The sequence below is a fragment of the Urocitellus parryii genome, chromosome X, assembly GCF_045843805.1.
Source record: "Urocitellus parryii isolate mUroPar1 chromosome X, mUroPar1.hap1, whole genome shotgun sequence".
Classification (NCBI taxonomy): Eukaryota; Metazoa; Chordata; class Mammalia; order Rodentia; family Sciuridae; genus Urocitellus; species Urocitellus parryii.
Genome location: NC_135547.1, coordinates 130,948,652 through 130,966,416, shown reverse-complemented (window position 1 = coordinate 130,966,416; position 17,765 = coordinate 130,948,652). Strand labels below are relative to the sequence as shown.

General features: G+C 58.5%; 1 protein-coding gene across 1 annotated transcript; it reads left to right on the top strand.

The window, feature by feature from the left end:
- The first annotated feature begins 794 nt into the window (after positions 1–794).
- Positions 795–17,241, top strand: Xg (Xg glycoprotein (Xg blood group)). Its single transcript, XM_026381497.2, has 11 exons — positions 795–1,039; positions 4,666–4,707; positions 5,867–5,890; positions 7,741–7,803; positions 8,414–8,479; positions 9,368–9,424; positions 11,268–11,324; positions 12,768–12,812; positions 13,703–13,738; positions 16,412–16,528; positions 17,137–17,241. The coding sequence occupies exons 1-11, from the start codon at positions 976–978 to the stop codon at positions 17,151–17,153; spliced, it is 588 nt and encodes a 195-aa protein (XP_026237282.1). The 5' UTR covers positions 795–975; the 3' UTR covers positions 17,154–17,241.
- The last annotated feature ends 524 nt before the right edge of the window (positions 17,242–17,765 follow it).

Genomic DNA, 17,765 nt, shown 5'->3' with positions numbered 1-17,765 from the left:
ACCCATCTCCTCCATCATTAATTTGCTGTGCCCGGAGCTGAGCTCTGCCAGCCTCTTCTCTGAAACGCGGGTGCCCCCTCATCCACGATTTCACATTCTAAAATTCGAATCATCGGCAGTCAAGCACCACCCCAAACTACCAGATGGAAAATTCCAGAAATCAATCATTTACGAAGCTTCAAACCCGAGCTAGTCTGTGTCACGTGAAGACATCGGGTCCCGTTGTTCCTGCGTGAGATCCCCTCTTAGCCCCGCGTATCCACGCTGTATATGCTACCCTCCCGGTACTCGGTCAGGAGCCATCTTGGTTATCAGATCCGGTCTCTCAGGATCCCCATGATAGTGTCCCGGTCTCAGGTGACAGACAGAGAGAGGGCCACTGTAGGATCCCTCGCCCCTTCTGACTATGGGTTCTGCTGCTCACCGAGATCATTGGGGGCTCCAGGGAGAGGAGGGGGATTCTTGGAAGTCCCTGGGATCCTGGATCCTGGATTGCAGCGGCCACGCCCTGACCCTCTGTGCAGGACCCCAGTGACAGAGGGGTCTCAGCCAAGCACCTGCGAGCTCCAGGGTGCACGAGTCCGGTCCCCGTGGCTGAGCAGGTGCGCGGGGGCAGCGGTGGCGTCCAGGAGCCGCGGATGCTGAATGATTGGCATGTGGCCCCGCCCAGGTCGCCCCAGGGCCTGCGCTGGTGCCATTGGCTGGGACAGTTGGGAGCAGCTGGCCCTGGGCGAGCGTGTGAGCACTCGTCCTGGGCTCGGTGGAATCCGGGCTCGAGCGCAGTCGGGGTTTCCTGGCACGGGGAGCGCAGCGCGCGCGCGCGCGGCTGGTTTCCTATTTTCCACTTGGACACAGCGCTCGCTGCCCGCCCAGGCGGGGACATCGCCGTCAACAGGGCAGGGCGGGGCGGCCGGAGGAGACCAGCTGCGACGTGGGACGACGTGGGACGGACGCTCCCGGGGACCTCAGCCAGCCATGGAGACCCGGCGGGGGCTGCCCGGCCTGGTGCTGCTCCTGTGTCTGCTGCCGCGCGCCCCAGGTGAGCACCGGGCGCCCCCGCGAGCCTGGGTTCCCGCAGGTCCGAGTCCTGCAAAGAGTTGACGCCAAAGTTTACTAAAGAACCGCCAAGACGCTCCGCCCGCCTCCCAGGCTCGGGGATGGGGCATCGCGTTGCGCAGGGACCTCGGAACTGTAGGGTGGAACCGCATCGGGAAGGTTCGTGGGACCCCGAGGGTCCTTCCAGGGCATGATGGACAGAGGGGAGTGGGAGAGGCAGAAGGGTCGGTCAGGAAGGGACAGGCTTCCTCCAGACACCGGCCTTTCTTGTCTGTCCTGTTTGAAGACAGGGTGTCATTAGCTGGTTGTGAATGGGCGGAGGAGATGCCCAGGGCTGGTTCTGGTGTCCAGAGCCCAGAAACCTCAAGGGAGACACTTACACACCGCCATGCCACCTGTAGATGTCACCTCCCGTGCATTTGGCCTGAGACTATAGGACTGTTAAATCTAGACGTTCTTGCTTCCGTTTGGGGGTCACGGTCCACTTGTAGAAGGTCCAGAGATGGCCACCAACAATCATTAGGAGTCACTTGCTTTATCTAGCCACCGGGGTTCATTGGAAATGGATGGGGACGTCGGCTGACTGGCCGTTTGACAGGTGCATAAATGAATATTTCCAGGGCCTTGTTCATTTGCCCTTGAAAAGGGTCTTTCTGGTGGCCAGCAGGGTGACATGAGTTCTCCGAGTGCTTTCTGTATTCCTTCGTCCATTTCCCTCACAAAATACCTGAGGCCGGGAATTTTTATTAAGAAAAGAGGGTTGTTGAGCCTCGTAGGTTGGAGGCTGGCAGTGTGAACAGCCTGGTTGTGGTGCTGGGGACGTCCCCAGGCTCTACGGCAGGTGGGTGGTGTATGCATGAGGTGCATAATATCTACTGAAATACTAATTGTGGGCTGCGAGGGTGGAGGAGGAGGCAGGGCAGTCGGTACCGGGCGGGTGTGTTTGCAGAACTGTTCTCTGCCTGGGGCTGCGGTGGTCTCCGTGCAATGCGGTGGCTGTGGTGGGGGTCTCTGGTGACCGTCCCTGCAAAGTAGACGGTGAGCTGATTCTGCAGGGAGCCTGGGAGACCCGTGGGGTCTGAGGTGCTCAGACACTGGACAGAAATGCAGGGAGGGAGGGCGGCTGCCCAGGGCACAGTGGCCTTTCCTTGTTGGTTACTTTGTTTCTTTCTGTGTCTGCAGAGCTCAGAATCCACCCCCCGCCCCCGGGCTTCCCACGTGCTGGGCAAGGGCTGCAGGGAGTTCCTCAAGGTCCAGAGACTCAGAAAGCCATTGTGCAACCGCTTTCCGAGAAAGCGCAAAAAATCCTCTTTATAGGAAAAAAATTTTTTTTTGAAAAATCGTGGGGAGTGCAGTGTAATGTAATGTAATGTCTGCGACTCCGGAGGCTGAGGCAGGAGGCTCACAATTTGGAGGCCAGCCTTAGCAACTGAGCGAGGCCCTCAGCAGCTCGGGGAGACTCTGTCTGTAAATAAAATGCAAAAAAAAATAGGGCTGCGGAGGGGGCTCAGGGGTGGAGGGCCCCTGAGGTCGATCCCTGGTACTAAAACCCACCAACTGTCACTAGGAAAGGCAGATGTTTTGCAGATGAGGTGACACTGGTTTGCACCACACAATAGAGGAGCCAGCTGTGTTTGCCATCGGGTGGCCTCGGTAGACTTGAATTCAATGCCGCGCCGCTTCGTGTGCAAATTCTGCTGGAATTGGTGCTGCGCCCGGCCAGGGCTTTGGAAACCCTTAAAAAAAAAAAAAAACATATTATTATTTTTTATTTTTTTCCCTTTATTTCCAAGCCCCGCCCGGGGCCTGTTCTCTCCCCTGGGTGGAGCCGAGCCGCGGGGTCTGGGCTGCTGGCTGTGTGCACGGGTCACCGGCGGCGGGTGTGGACAGAAGTCAGGATCCGAGGGTCTTTGCAGGTTGCATGCTTTTGCACCCAATGCGGCCGGGGCCGGGGTCTGGTTGCAGGACGAGGCCGGGGGATGTCTGCAGCTGCATTCGCAGCGCCCCCTGCAGGATCCGCCGCATGACTTCTCTCTGTGCGCATGCGCGGGGCCGGGGGAACCTCGTGCAAAAATGCTGCGCTGCTCTGCGCAGGGGCGAGTCTCTACCGGCCTTCCCCGGGGACCCGCCTGAAACCAGAGGACAGCACAGCAGGCTGCTGTCCCCAACTCCTGGGGGTGGGGGGTGCTAGGGGTCCCAGAACACAGCAGGGTTGGATTCAGAGGCCACCCAGCGCAAGCCACCAGAAAGCAAGTCCGAGAGACACGCGTTCTGAAGTCCGTGGCCTCCTGAGAGCAAGATGCCCGCGCGATGTCCACCGCCCGGGCTGGCCGCGCCCTGAGCGCCCCCCCCCCCACTCCTGGGGACCCTTGGCTGGGCTCCCCGCCCCCATCGCAGGGCAGATTCCCGCCCATCTCGCAGGACAGGGGCTGTCGCCATGCCTGGGTTTTGGGAGGCCCAACCGGGAGGCCCGGGCGGCACCCACGCCCTCCCCGCGTGTGTGTGAGTCACGCTGCCCCGGGACACTCCTACTTGGAAAGCGACTCTCAAAACCAGGCAAAAACCTCGCCCGGCCAGTTTGCTCAGCTTCCTCCGGGCCCCTCCCACGTCCTGCCCACCCACGGGGTCCCTGGCCGCCTGTCAGAGCTGGAGGAGGCCATGGGATATGGGAAGAGGCTCGGGAGGCTGAGGCTGGAGGATCGCGAGTTCAAAGCCAGCCTCAGCCATGGGAGGCCCTAAGCAGCTCAGGGAGACCCTGTCTCTCAATAAAATAGGGCTGGGGACGGGGATCGGGGGTCCGGTGCCCCTGAGGTCAGTCCCCAATACCCCTCCCCAATAAAGAAAAGAGAAGAGAGGACAGAGAAGGGCTCCAGGAGGGAAGTCTCTGGAAGTCACCTCCGTGGGCAAACAGGTCCCTGCTGCGGGCTGGTGATATCTGGGGACAGTCTCCAGCCCTGCCCTCCTGTGGCTTCTCTGATAAGACCCAGCCTCCACCCCAGTGCAGTTGGGAAACAGCCTTTCAGAGAGGCCAGCCTCCACGGAGGGAGTAAGGCAGAGGCTCTGGCTATGTGAGACACTGGGTGTGGCCTTGGGAGCACCGAGGAGGGCGGTGGCTCCGTCACAGGGCTCCTGGGGTTTCCCCAGGCCCCGCCTCCGTTGGGACTTGGTGACTGGGCCCGAGTCTAAGTGCAGACTCAGCCTCTGCCCTGCCCTTCCCCTCCTGCTGCTCCCGGGTTTCTCACCTGGGAAATAGGCATGGTAGTGATGCCAGGGTCCTGGGGCAGATAGGAGGCTGGGATTCTTGAAATGCCACCAACAGGACTGGACAGGCTGTCCCTGACCACCCACCATCATTCCTTACACGGTCACCCTTAGGTGTCCTGGAGGGTGGCTGCAGGGACCCCTCTGATACCACGACCCACAGAGATTGGGGCTCAGGAGGACCCCTGAGCTCCAGGGAGTCAGATCCTACAGCGTGCCGCACGGTGGGGTGATCTTGGTGCCCAGAGGGACCGGCGGGCCATGCAGGCAGGAGCACAGGGGTCCCTGCAGTTGTCATCTGTCACCTTTTGCTTCCCCATGTGACTTGTGCCCTCTCTGCTCCAACAGCTCAGGGAGATTTTGACCTGGCGGACGCCCTGGATGACCCAGGTAAGTGCCCGTGTTCTCAGTGGGGATTGGCCTGGTCCCCGCTGGGCCAGGGCTCTAGGGTCAGCTGGGAATCCCTGGGGGCTGAGGTTCGCGTTCTCTCCAGGGAGGCCAGCCTCCTCGGGAAACCCACAGACGCCCTTCTAGAAGTCTCTCTGCAGAGGTCCACTTTGGCCATCGGTTCCGACCCTTGTCTTGCTAGATTGGACCCTGTGCTCCAGGGATACCCTGGGGACTTTGGTGAGGCACTGGACCCCTGAGCCCAGTCCCCAGCTTAGAAGAGGAAAAATTTATTTGAGGCTCCTGGTGTCCGAGGTCCAGTCCCTGGTGGCCAACTCCATGGCTCTGGCCCAAGGGGAGCAGAACAAGATGGCGGCAGGGCCTGGAGGAGGAGGGCAGCTCAGGACAGGGCACCAGGGAGCAGAGAGAGCTCTGCTCACCAGGGACAGGACAGAGACCCCCAAGGCACAGCCCAGGGACCCCCTCCTCCAGCCACACCCCACCTGCCTACAGTTAGTCCATCCAAGTAGACATTTGGGTCCTTGGAAGGACTCTGGCCATTGGACACCCGGGATGTGTGTCCAATCTTCTCTGCTCTGTGAAGACTCCAACCCCCTGCTGCCCCCACATGCCCACCTGCGCCCACACCTGAGTCACAGAGCAAGGTTGCACCTTGAGCACTCCCTACCTGATACCCGCTTCCAAGAATTCTGACCTCTGGATGTTCCCATGTGCACCGTAGGGGTGATCTGGGTGCCCAGAGGGACCGGCACCTCTTCTGGTACTAGTGGGCACCCAGCCGATGTTTGCCGCGTGAATCAGTGAGTGGGTCAGAGGAGTGAGGAGACGCACCGTTTCGAAAGCTGAAAATGTCTCTTGACTTGCTTTTCCCAGTCCTTCCAAGTGTGGCTTTATCTAAGCTTCACAGATGCAAAAACCTGCCATCCCAAGGCTCTCGGCTCCCGTCCTGGGTGCTGTCGTCCCTGCTGGCCATCTGTGGGCAGCGACACAGCCCCTGGGCAGCTGGTGGACAGTCCCCATTCCTCACGGCTTTGCAGTTTCTCTTCATGGTTTCCTTTGAGCGAGGACATGGACGCCCTGTCTCCAAGCCGCCGGTAAATCTTGGAGGCTCACTGAATCTGTCTTCTCTCTTTGTTCGCAGAACCTACCCCGAAGCCAGGCTCAGGTGAGTGGCCGTTCGGGGCATCACGGGGGGCCGCACCCTGGGCCGGAGGCTTTGGCAGCGATGGGTGTAGACGCTTTGTAGGGCTGTTGTAGGGTGTCGAGGGGGGGGAGGGATGGGGGGCCGGTCAGTAGATGCCACAAGCAAATGCTGGTCACCGGGCAAATGCAAATCAAAAAAGCCACCTTGAGAAGCTCCATCGTGTCCACTAGGAGGGTTAGGATTTTAGAAATAGATGGTATCAGGTGTCGAGAACCCTGCAGGCCGCGTACGTAGAAGCACGATTCGGTAAAGCCAAAAGGTGAGACCAAGGCATGGCGTCCATCAAACGATGAAGGCATGCATACGATCTAGTCCGGCCACGCTGTGGAATATGACTAGGCCATGAAAAAGGAACAAGGTGGCCCATGCACCCTGGAATATTACTGAACCATGCAAAAGGATGAAGCCGCGACACCAGCCACAACATGAGCATCAGCTTCTCGGTGACAAAGGCCAGACCCCAAAGGGCACAGAGCCCAGGATCCCGTTTATATAAATTGGCCAGAATCGAGACATCCAAAGAGATGGGAAATGGGTGACTGGTGGCCAGGGGCAGGCCCAGGGGCCCACACCTGTCATCCCAGAGGCTCGGGAGGCTGAGGCAGGAGGATGGCGAGTTCAAAGCCAGCCTCAGCCAAAGGGAGGCTGTTAGCAGCTCAGGGAGACCTTGTCTCTAAATAAAATGCAAAATAGGGCTGGGGACGGGGCTCAGGGGTCGAGTGTCCCTGGGTTCAGCCCCTGGTACCCCCCCCCCAACCCGCCAGAAAAGGGTCACCATTGCCCGCCCTGCAGTTCCTGAGCCGACCACTGGGGGCGGTAGTGAGCTGCTCAGGTCGGTCTCAATGACAATTGGCGGATGCATCGCGTTCTCTTTGGGGACACAGGGCTGGTTCCCGCCCTGGGGACAGTGCGTGTCCTGGTCCATCAGCTCCTGGGCAGCTCAGAGTGCCAGTCAAAAGGACGATGCCAAATAATCCTGGGGGCCACTGTGTCACTCAGCCAGCGACAGTTGGGGACACCTGCCTTGGGCCCCAGAGGGCGTATTTCGAGGACCAAAATGATGTAGGGGACTGTCGAACGAGACCAGGGACCCCCTCCTCCAGCCACACTCCACCTGCTGCAGTCACCACCCAGCGAGTCCATCCAAGTGGATTAATCCACTATGAGTCTACACCTCTGTAAGGTGGTCATGTCACCTCTGAACCTTCCGGCTTGGTCTCACCCGTGACCTTTGGGGACGTCACCTCTCTAGACCGTAGCAGGACTGTGCTCAACAACTGTATAAAGAAATGCGGAAACAGAGGGCCAGTGTCACCCGAACTTGGAGCCCGGGCAGGACGCCCTAAATAGGGACCCGGTGGCTCTGGGGCGGGGCTTGGAGCTCTGTGGGGGGGCACCTGCCGAGCGCCAGGCCCATCCTGGGGAGCCCCATCTCAGAAGCACAAAAAAAAATTAAAAATTAAATAAATTCACGGAGGAGAGAGAAGGAGAGAGCCGTGTGTGTGGACACCCGGGAAGGGACTTTGAGTGGACTGTGTCTGGGGACTAGGGAACCGTCCTCAAGGCAAAAAAAAAACAGGACAAGAATCCAGGAAGCAGGGTCAGGGCTGGGCAATGGGCTGGTCCTGAGTTGCTCAGAGCCTTGCTAAATGGCTGAGGCTGGCCTCCAACTTGCCATCCTCCTGCCTCAGCCTCCCGAGCCGCTGGGAAGACAGGCGTGGGCCTTGGCACCCGGCCTGAGGTGTGTGTCCTGCAGAAGGGTCATAGAAGGATTTGGGGGGTCTTCTAAGCCTGCACCCTTGTTCCCACAGATATCTACCCCAAGCCCAGGCCCCCTTTCGGCCCCCAGCCTGCAAACCCGGACAGCGGAGGCAGTAAGTTCGGCTCCTTTCCCTAACACCCGGGGCCGGTTCTTCTTCTTCCCAGCTCTGGCCACTTGCCCTGGGGCTCTCCCTGCGCAGGACCCGTCAGAGCCACGGGGTCTGGACGCTGGCCCTTCCCCTCCCGGAGTGACTCACCAACCCGAGGGCCTGGCCGAGGTCCCAGCTCGGGCGGGGCCCTGTGTGACTCAGAGCTGGATGTTCCCATTCCTGCCTCCGCGCACAGGAAGGCGGCTCCCTGGCTCCGGTTCCGGGGTTTGAATCTAGCGTGCAGAGCTGGACGGTTAATTTGCAGTCCCCCGTGGCTGGTATCCAAGAGGGTGTGTCCAGAGCATCCCCAATGTATGCTGCGCCGCCTGCAATGTCACTCCAGTGGTGACTGACAAACCCAGAGGTCCTTTACCCCAGCCAGAGCCACAGAGGCATCAGGCAGAGAGATTCCCACCGAAAGAACACCCCATGCAAAGGTCCTGGGGTGGGCAGCTGGTGGTGTGCAAAGGTCCTGGGGTGGGCAGCTGGTGGTGTGCAAAGGTCCTGGGGTGCGCACACGCTCGGGGTGAGTACGTCACACTTTCCCTGAAATCCCTGAGCTCTCTTCCTGCAGATATCTACCCAAGGCCAAAACCCCAGCCTCGCCCACAGCCTGGGAGCTCCGATAACAGCGGAGGAGGTAAGGACCTTGAGTCCCGTTCAGATTCCGGAGGCGACTGATCCGGGAGCACTTGAAACTCCATACGCAGTGGCGCTCGTTGGTGAATTCCCCTCTGGGATAGTTTCACAGCGGGCTACTTGAATCGCTGGCCAGCGCCCGGGGAATGCATGACATATAGGTCTGTCTGGCTTTGCCCGTGTCACGTGATGGCATATAGTGGCTTTTTATTTTACGTGTGCACTAAAGAAACAAAGGAGTAAGAGCGACCTTCCTCCTGGTTCTCAACGGGAGCATCTCCTCTTTCTGAACCCTTCCTACGTTGCTCTCTGTTACTATAATGACTTAGCCCAGGCTGGCTGCATTTATAAAGAAGAAAGGTTCATTCAGCCCAGTGTTGGGGGCCGAACGTCCAAACAGCACGACGCTGGTCCGGCTTGGGCTTGCTGGGTGGGAGAGGGAGGTCATTTTGGACCTGAAAGAGGAGGAGGGTCTGGGGTCGTGGGGAGCAGGGGCTGAGGCTGGAGACGCCTCCAGGGCGGAGGTGAGGGTCAGGGGGCTGCATCGGCCATTGGAGGCCCCGCCAACCAGGGGCGGGAGGAGAGAGAGGGTGGCACCTGGCAGGGAGGGGGCACAGCATCCTGATGGGAGACTCTGAGCAGGACGGGCCCCAGGACCCTTGCACAGGTGACAGCAAGGCAGGCCCCTGTGTTTGCAGAGCGCAGTTCCTACAGGCTGCTGGCCAGTGTCCCTGTCTGCCCACAGGACACCCAGCAGATGTGTCTGCGGGATCCCTGGAAAGAGCTGCTGCGTGCACAGGGCTTGTCCCCAACAAAGGCCCCCGGCCTGTGGGTCCGGTAGGGGTGTGTGGGCGGGACGTGGGCCTCACGCTGTGCCTCTGCCCCACAGGGTACCATCACAACGACGATGATGGACGCTACCCGCCCAGGCCCAGGCCGCCCGCAGGTACATAGGGGCAGAGCCGCTTTGAGCCTCAGGTGTGCCCAGAGAGGGAGGGTGGGGACAGAACCCGTGAGGAGGGAGGTCACCCCTGCAGGACACAAACAGGGTCTGTCCATCCCTGCATCGGGGGCTTGTGCACCGACCCACCTCTCAAGACCTGTGCTCACGCCAGGCACCAAGGTGCATCCCTGGGACTCGGGAGGCTGAGGCTGGAGGACCACAAGTTGGAGGCCGGCCTCAGCAACTTAGCAAAGCTCTAAGCGACTCAGTGAGACCCCGTCTCAAAATAAAAACTCAAAAGGGGCTGCGGGTATGGCTCAGAGGTTAAGCTCCCCTGGGTGCAGTGCCCAGGATGGAAGGAAAAGAAAACCATGGTCATTTTCAGGTAAAATGACCTCCCTGTGGCTATACAGAAGGCGGTTAATATATGCCTGTCTGTATAGACCATTTGTATACAAATGGATAGAACTTTGTGCATATAGACCATCTTTCTGTCTAGGTCTGTGAATCTTTCTGCATTCTGCATGCACAGAGCTGCCCTTATGCACACATATATCGTGTCTGTGTGTACATTGTATATGCGCACGGACCTTTAGGTGTCTATCATATGCTCATGCACATTTACATCATATTTGCATATAATATCCATATGCAAATATACGCATGATATTCGCACATGGTATTTATATGTAAATATATGCATGATATTTGCATATAATGTTTATATGTAAATACATGCATGGTGTTTGCATATGATATTTATATGTACATGTATGTGTGATATTTGCATATGGTATTTATATGCAAATATATGCATGGTATTTGCATATAATATTTATATGTAAATATATGCATGCTGTTTGCATATGATATTTATATGTACATGTATGTATGATATTTGCATATGATATTTATATGCAAATATATGTATGGTATTTGCATAGACATTCATACATATATGTGATATTTGCATATGATAATCATATGCAAATATATGCCTGTTTGACCCTGCGAGTACCTTTTTATGTGCATTTGCATGAATGTCTGTATGGCCCGATACAAAGCATGTCTACCCTCAGGTATGCACCTTTACAACACGTGTGCACACATTTATATGTTTGTACCCTTTAATGTCACATGCATAGATCTCTTGATGTGACTTTAGGTATCCACAAATATCTTTATGCAAAGGTCTACATTTTCCCACGTGTGTACCCACATATGAGTATATCTAAAGAGGTAACAAGAAATTACATATATATAGGGGTTTTTTTTTTTGTACTAGGGATGGAATCCGTAAGGGACAATTTATTACCCCACCCCCAGCCCCTTTTCTACATTTTATTTAGAGACAGGGTCTCTAAATAGGCTGAGGGCCTCGCTAAATGGCTGAGGCTGGCTTTGAACTCACCAGCCTCCTGCCTCAGCCTCCAGAGCCGGGGGGAATGACAGGCGGGTGCCACCGTGCCTGGCCAGAAATAGATCTTTCTGTAGGTCTCTAGGTGAACTTCTAAGGCAAATTCTCTGCGTTTGGAAGGGGTCGGTCCACACAGACCCACTCAGGATCCTCGGAGGGGCTGTGCTTCTGATGCGGGTCATTCTGGCCCGGGGCTGCCGGTCCCTCGGAAGTCTCTCTGCAGTAGCAGCATGCACCCATAGTGGTTTCAATGTGGCAGATACAGCTGGGTGAAGCCGGGAGTCTCCACAGCTGGTCCTGGCGTGAGATGTATCACGTGGACGATGTCACTTTGGCGGGATCACCTTGGCCATCCTACCCGTCGGTCACCACTGCCCGTGAGCCAGGCTCGGCCTGCTGTCCCTAAGTCCCTCCTTCTCTGTCTGACAGGAGGAGATGGCGGCGGTGGATACAGCGGTGGACATGGTGGCTACGGACACACAGACGGTGCGTCATGTGGGTGCTGGGCAGCGGGGACCCAGATGCTGGAATTTCTGGTTCCCCTTGGGGTCCGCCTGGGCCTGGTATATGGGGTCCTGGGTGAGCTGGGCCACCTCGGCTGAGGCCAGGGACTCAGCATCTGTCTGTGCTGGGGAGGACCCCGCCTGTCCCCCGGGAGCCCAGGCTCTGCACCCACGGCTTTGTTTAATGGGGAGCGAGACTCTGATGCAGCGTCACCCAAAGGAGCCCACCCGGTGACATGGGAATTCCTTGGGTGGTTGGCCTCCAACTCGTGATCCTCCTGCCTCAGCCTCCCGAGCCGCTGGGATGACAGGCGTGCACCTGGCCCGAGCTCGGTTCTTGTAACTCTGGTCCCACGAGACTGGGAAGCTTGGGGCGTGAGAGAGACACGGTATTTGGGAGGGTATTTCTGCCATTGGAGCTCTGCTTGCTAACGTCACTCTCCACCCAAAGGGAGGCCCAAAGCAGACTGCATATGTCAATAGCCTGTGGCATTTCAATAATGCAAAAGGTGGGCCGTGTTATCAGTGGATGTAGGCACAACCTTGTGTGGGCAGGGCGGGCTCCTCCCGAGGCCTCTCCCCTGGGCTCGCAGCCGCCGTCTTCTCCCTGTGTCCTCCCGGGGCCGTCCCTTGGTGTGCGTCTGTGTCCTCATCTCCTCCTCTACGAGGACCCCAGTCCTGCTGGGTCAGGGCCACCCTGGGGACCTCACTGCACCTCCATCCCCTCTGCAAAGACCTGTCTCTCCACACAGCACGTCCCAAGGTCCTGGGGCCAGGTGTGGGAACAGGATCTCTGCAGAGGTGGTCAGTGGAGGGTCCTGAGATGGGCTCCTCCTGGGTCAGGGGGCCCTCGTGCCATGGCCGTGTCCTCCCCAGAGACAGAGGAGGGGACACAGACCTAGAGGAGGAGCCCCATGGAGACGGAGGCAGAGACTGCAGTGAGGGGCCACCCGCCCAGGGCCACCTGGAGCCCAGGAGCTGGAGAGGCAGGAGGAGCCCCCTGGAGCCCTGGAGGGAGCTCAGCCGGGGACCCTGGTCCAGCCTCCGCCCTCTGGGGCTGCAGGAGCTGTGAGCTCTGGCGCTGTCCTGTCCGTGTGTGTCCTAACCTGGCCGGGAGCCCTCGGGGACTGGCCCTGTGTCTGGTCCAGTGGCCTTTGGAGCCTCCCTCACAGGGAACAGGCCCGGGAGCCGCCTGGACGGGCCTCCGCTGCTGTTCACTTACCGGGGTCCTGGCCGGTGGCTCCTCACCGCTGCCGGGGCTGTCTGTGTCCTCCGGAAGAGGGAGAGGGTCTCAGGTCCTGGAGGCCCCGGGTGCCCGGGAGCCAGTCCCTGGGGGGCTTGGGCAGGTCTGGGCTCGGGTGTGGGGCCTGCGCCCTGCGGTTCCCCGGGTCCAGTCCGGCGTCTCACGGGTCCTTCTGTCCTGCAGGCAGAGGGGGTTACAGACCCAAACCTCGTTATGGAAATTCCTATGGTAAAGGAAGGGGCGCACTGGGCGACGCTGTCCTCGCGCCCCACTAACCCCCGGCCTGGCATGGGAGGGGGTCTGCCTGTCCCCCCCGCGGGGCCACTAACGCACCCAGGTCTGCGATCCCTGCGCTCACGCACCTCGATGCTCGGGAGCTGTTTTGCACGCGGCCTTAACATCTTGAGGGGAGCTTTTGCGGCCCTCGGGTGCACGTGTGTGTGCACCTGTGAGCACGCTTTGCGCTCACACGCGTGTATTTGGGCACGCGAATGTGCTTGTGCAGGATGTGCATGATTGCGCGCATGCACGCAGGTGCATGTGCATGCACTCTGTTCTATCTTGTGCTCGATGTGCACGTGAATTGCACACGTGTGTTCTTGCGTGCGCGTGTGTGTGACCGTGGAGCTGAGGGGTGCGCACGTGTGCAGTCGTCTTACCATGGTGCGTGCGTGTAGGTGTGTGAGCGCGTGTGCCTGCGTGTGTTTTCTGTGCACACGGAGGTGTGTGGATCCACACGTCTGCACACTCTTGACGGAGTGTGTAAGGGCTGTTCTGCCCTCGGGGGTGCAGCGGGCACGGATGTGTGCACCCGTGTGTGGATGGGCACACGCGTTGCTGTGTGTCTGCGTGTGTCACGTACCGTGGTGGGTGTGCGTGCACACTGGTGTAGCTCGCTGCGTGTGTGTGTGCCTGCGCTGTGTGTCGCACACCCGAGTGACCCTGCCCACCCCGAAGTCCCTGCGCCTGCCCTCTGCCCGGCCACCTGGCCCCCGTGGCCCGTGCGCTCCGCTTCCGAGCGCGATGCAAAACCTCGGCAGCCCCGCGCCTGCGCCCTGAGCCTCTCAGACGTGCGCGGGCGGAGCTGAGCGCGTGACCGTGTCCTGTTCTGTTTGCAGGTGGAGACGGACAGTCCACCTACGGCAACCCACAAGGTGAGCCCGCCACGTCTCCTCGGACCCGGGTGGGCGGGCGCGGTGTAGACGGGCGCTGTGCCCACCCCGGTGGCCGTCCCCTGTCCCCCCTGACTGCACTTTTCACGTGCCCCGTCCACAGGCTGCGCCACCCACGGGCATTCACAGGGAGCAGAGGTGGGGACAGCCCGGGGCTGTCGCGCCTTGCAGCCCGGGCCTGGCCCGAGGGTCCTCATGGCGCCTGTGCAGGGGACAGTCACTCAGCACCCGGGACAGACAGCTGCGGGTCAGGGGAGGGGAGGGTCGTTCTGCCCCAGCTAAGCCCTCAAATGCCCCATCGGCCATCTCAGGGCACAGGACAGAGGACGCTGCGCCCAAAGGGCCAACTAGCAGGGGGCAGGGTCCCCGCCCTCCCAGGGACCTGGTCCCAACCCGCTTGAGCGCAGACCCAGGATGATCGCGACCCGCGCGCCCAACCCCGAGGCTGTCCCGTCCACTACGGGAGAGGACGGCGGGGACCGGCCATGCCCAGCGGCCACGGCGTCGGCGTGGCCATATCTTAGGTGGACTGGGAAGCAGGTGCCTGGGTGTGGCATCTCAGGAGAACCCCTTGATTCCTTATCATAGCCCCGCCGTCTCGGCCATCTCTGTCCCCTGACCCTGGGAATCCGGTGTGGACACCTCGTGTCCCTCAAATCAGAGAGAGCCGAGAAGGGCAGAGAGAAGGGCAGAGAAGCCCCTGCAGCCCAGGCTGACCCCCTGGGGTCCTGTGACTCATGGGAAAGAGGGAGCCCACACGGGGTGGGTGGGTGGGTGGGGGCCACTTGGTAGCAATGACCGCACCGGAATGACGTCTAAGGGGCGCAGAGAGGAAAGCGGTGAGTATCAGTCAGCTTCGCTGCGTAACAAAAGAACCCCCCCAACTGTTTGCTACCATCGAGGTATTTGATGGTTGTGGTTTAAGGCCCACCCGGCCTCCCTGCTCCGTGGTGCTTGGATGGAGGCTGCTCGCCCTCTTGGTTGAGGGGCCGAGTCTCCCTGTAGACCTGGGGCTGCAGCTGAGGCCTCCTGTCTCTGCCTCCGCTGGGATCTCACGTCCCTCGGGGGTGAGGCTCGTTCCCATGGCCGCCAACAGGGCAGGGCGCCGAAGAGAGAAGCCACACCCGGCTGAGGACCAGCCCAGCCTCCCTTCTGCCAAAGCCCAGCCTCCGGGGAGGCCCACCCAGAGCCCGCCCCCTGAGCAGGAATGCAGCCCGGCCGCCCTGCACAGGGGTGTGGACCTGGGCAGGCGAAGGAGGGAGGGAGGCCGGTCCCTCTGGGGAGGCCCGAGAGGCAAGGTAAACAGATGGTGAGGTGACGACAGTCTTCCAGCCCACACGGGACATCCATGTCCGTCACCTCCCGCACCCAGACCTGGGCTGGGCTGTCGGAGCCCGTCTGCAGGGACATCGCTGGTGACTCCAAATGCAAACTAGGCTTCCCCTTCTTCTCATTGATCGATGTATCTATTGATCAGTCGATCAATCAATCAATCAATATATGTACCTACCTACACATCTAGACAGTGACAAGTGTCGATAAATACAAATACAGTGACATAGTGACATATACGCACCTTTCCTCTTCCTGTACACACATACATATGGCTGCGTATGTATACAGAGGTCCCCAACCTCGGTTCTCGGTGCGTGGACACTTTGTAGGAAGGGAGGACGTCTATATTTGGAGGGTGTTTCTGTTTCAGGGCACGAGAGAATCAGCCTGGTTTTGGAAACAACTCCTAGCAGGAATGTTCTAGTTTTTTTTTTGTTTTTTTATTAAAAAAAAACTATACACACAGCCGGGCACCGAGGTGCACGCCTGCCATCCCAGCAGCTCGGGAGGCTGAGGTAGGAGGATCACGAGTTCAAAGTCAGCCTCCACCAAAGCGATGATTATGTATACTTAATATATTTTACATATTATTTACTATAATTATGTGATTATTATATCTTATACACAACCTTAGGTAACATATATTTCATAGTATATTATGATATATATATATATCTCGTATGTAATAAGCTATGTAATCACATGTATTATATGATCATACATTATTTATGCATATTATATTTTACATGGTCAATTATCACATGTCACTCAGACAGTTCGCATATAATTCAATGCATGTGATGTGGATGCGATCACATCATTACACACACATATACATATACACAATTTCTCTTATGCGACACTTTTCTGCCCTGTCCCTCCATGTCTGTGGGTTCTACAGCCACAGATGGAGCCCACCCAAGCACGGATTGAAAATTGTCCTTTAGCTGGGTCACCAGTGTCCCCACGGCTTCCAGCCACCCTAAGTCACCTAGAGGTGGTTTCAAGTGCCCTGGAGGACAGGGGTCCCTTCTGAGCAGACCCCGGGCTGGGTTGTAAAGGAACTGTGCTGAGCATCCGGGGCTTCGGCAGCCCCGACAGCGTGCCGAGGCACAGCCCTGCGGCTGAACCGGAGCCTGTCCATCAAGGGCTGCAGACCCCGGAGCGGAGCGTGCAGAGCGCGGCCCTGGGTGTCTGTCCCCTGAAGGACGCGGTTCGCCAGGCGCCTCTCCAGGCCCTTCTCCGAGCCGCCCATTTTAGCCGCGGTTCTGCTCACCAATATTTTTCTCCTCAGGCAGACTTTCTTTGTCCACCCTGCAGGCAACACGGTGGCCAGAATCGTGTCCCCGATCGTGTCTGTGGTGGTGGTGGCCTTGGTGGGGGCCGGGGTCAGCTACTTCAAGTCCAACCAGAGGAGGAATTGCTTTCGGGCCAGTGGTAAGTTCCTTCTCTTGTCCCTCTCGTGGTACGGGCTGCTTTAAGCCGGCAAGCGAAGGCTTCCTGGTGGCCGCTTTTTACAGACTGCAAGGGCTTAGCCCCTTGGGGACCCAGGGAGCCATAGACACCCTCCAACGGCAGGACCCAGAACCGGGGGAGGATGGGAGACCACCCAGGTGGAGGTCTGCCCGGGCCTCCGCGGGCGGCCTCCCTCCGGAGGGAGTTTGGGATGGTCTCCAAAACCTGGCCTCGCGCGCCCTCTGCTGGCCGAGACGCGGTACTGACAGTCCCTGAGCCACACAGGGTGCCCCCTGTCTCTCAATAAAACACAAAATAGGGCTGGGGACAGGGGCTCGGGGGTCTGAGTGCCCCCGAGGTCAATCCCCGGTACTAAAAAGTAAGAAAAAAAAAGAAGAAAATAATTACCCTCCGCGCTTCAGATCCGATGAGGCCGCATTAAAAAAAAAAAAAAAAAAAAAAGAGGCTCACACAAATACCAGTTATAACTCAAAAAGCTTTCGCGGAAATCCTCCCCAAATGCATTTGGGATGAGGGATGCAGCTTCCTCCCCGGCCCCGACCTGAGACCTTTGGCCCCTTCCCTTCCAGATCCAGAGACGGTGTGAAGCTGCCCAGGTCTTCCCGAGGTCCCCACAAGGACCCCACGACGCCGGGGACCGTCCCGCAGAAAAGCTCCTTTTCTATTTCAGTGCATTCCCACCTGCGGAAGGAGGCCAGCTGCCTCCAGAAGGATTCTCTACCTGTGGCCTCCACCCCGCAGCTGCTGCCTTCACGGGGCGGAGGGGGGCGGAGGGGGACGGAGGCTGAGCCCGGCTGCAGAGGCCAGGGAGCAGAGGGGTCTCGGGGACGGAGGCTGCGGCCCTCATTACTGACACTGCCCCTTCGCCCCCTGCAAGGGGCAGGAGGGATTTCCAGGGCCCTCCGTCCCCTGTCTGTCCCCTCCAAATGGAATTTGAGGTTTTAAAATCTAAAGTCACCGCGTGTTAAAATCACCTCGTGGAAATGGGTCTTGCAAGACTTTTTTTTCTAGAAAATTCTTTTTTTCCTTTTTTTATACTGGGAATGCAATCCAGGGGTGCTTTACCACTGAGCTATGTTGCCAGCCTTTTTTTTTTTTTAAAAAAGTGTTGTTTTAAAATTTTGAGGCAGAGTCTTGTTAAATTGCTTAGGGCCTCACTGAGTGGTGGAGGCTGGCCTCCAACTTGCCAGCCTCCTGC

What these genes read in the sequence shown, in the direction of transcription:
- Xg (XM_026381497.2), top strand. Translation starts at nt 976, where the DNA reads ATGGAGACCCGGCGGGGGCTGCCCGGCCTGGTGCTGCTCCTGTGTCTG. An exon ending in TACCCCGAAGCCAGGCTCAG is followed by an intron (nt 5,891 to 7,740) that starts GTGAGTGGCCGT and finishes TTGTTCCCACAG; the next exon opens with ATATCTACCCCAAGCCCAGG. An exon ending in CTCCGATAACAGCGGAGGAG is followed by an intron (nt 8,480 to 9,367) that starts GTAAGGACCTTG and finishes TCTGCCCCACAG; the next exon opens with GGTACCATCACAACGACGAT.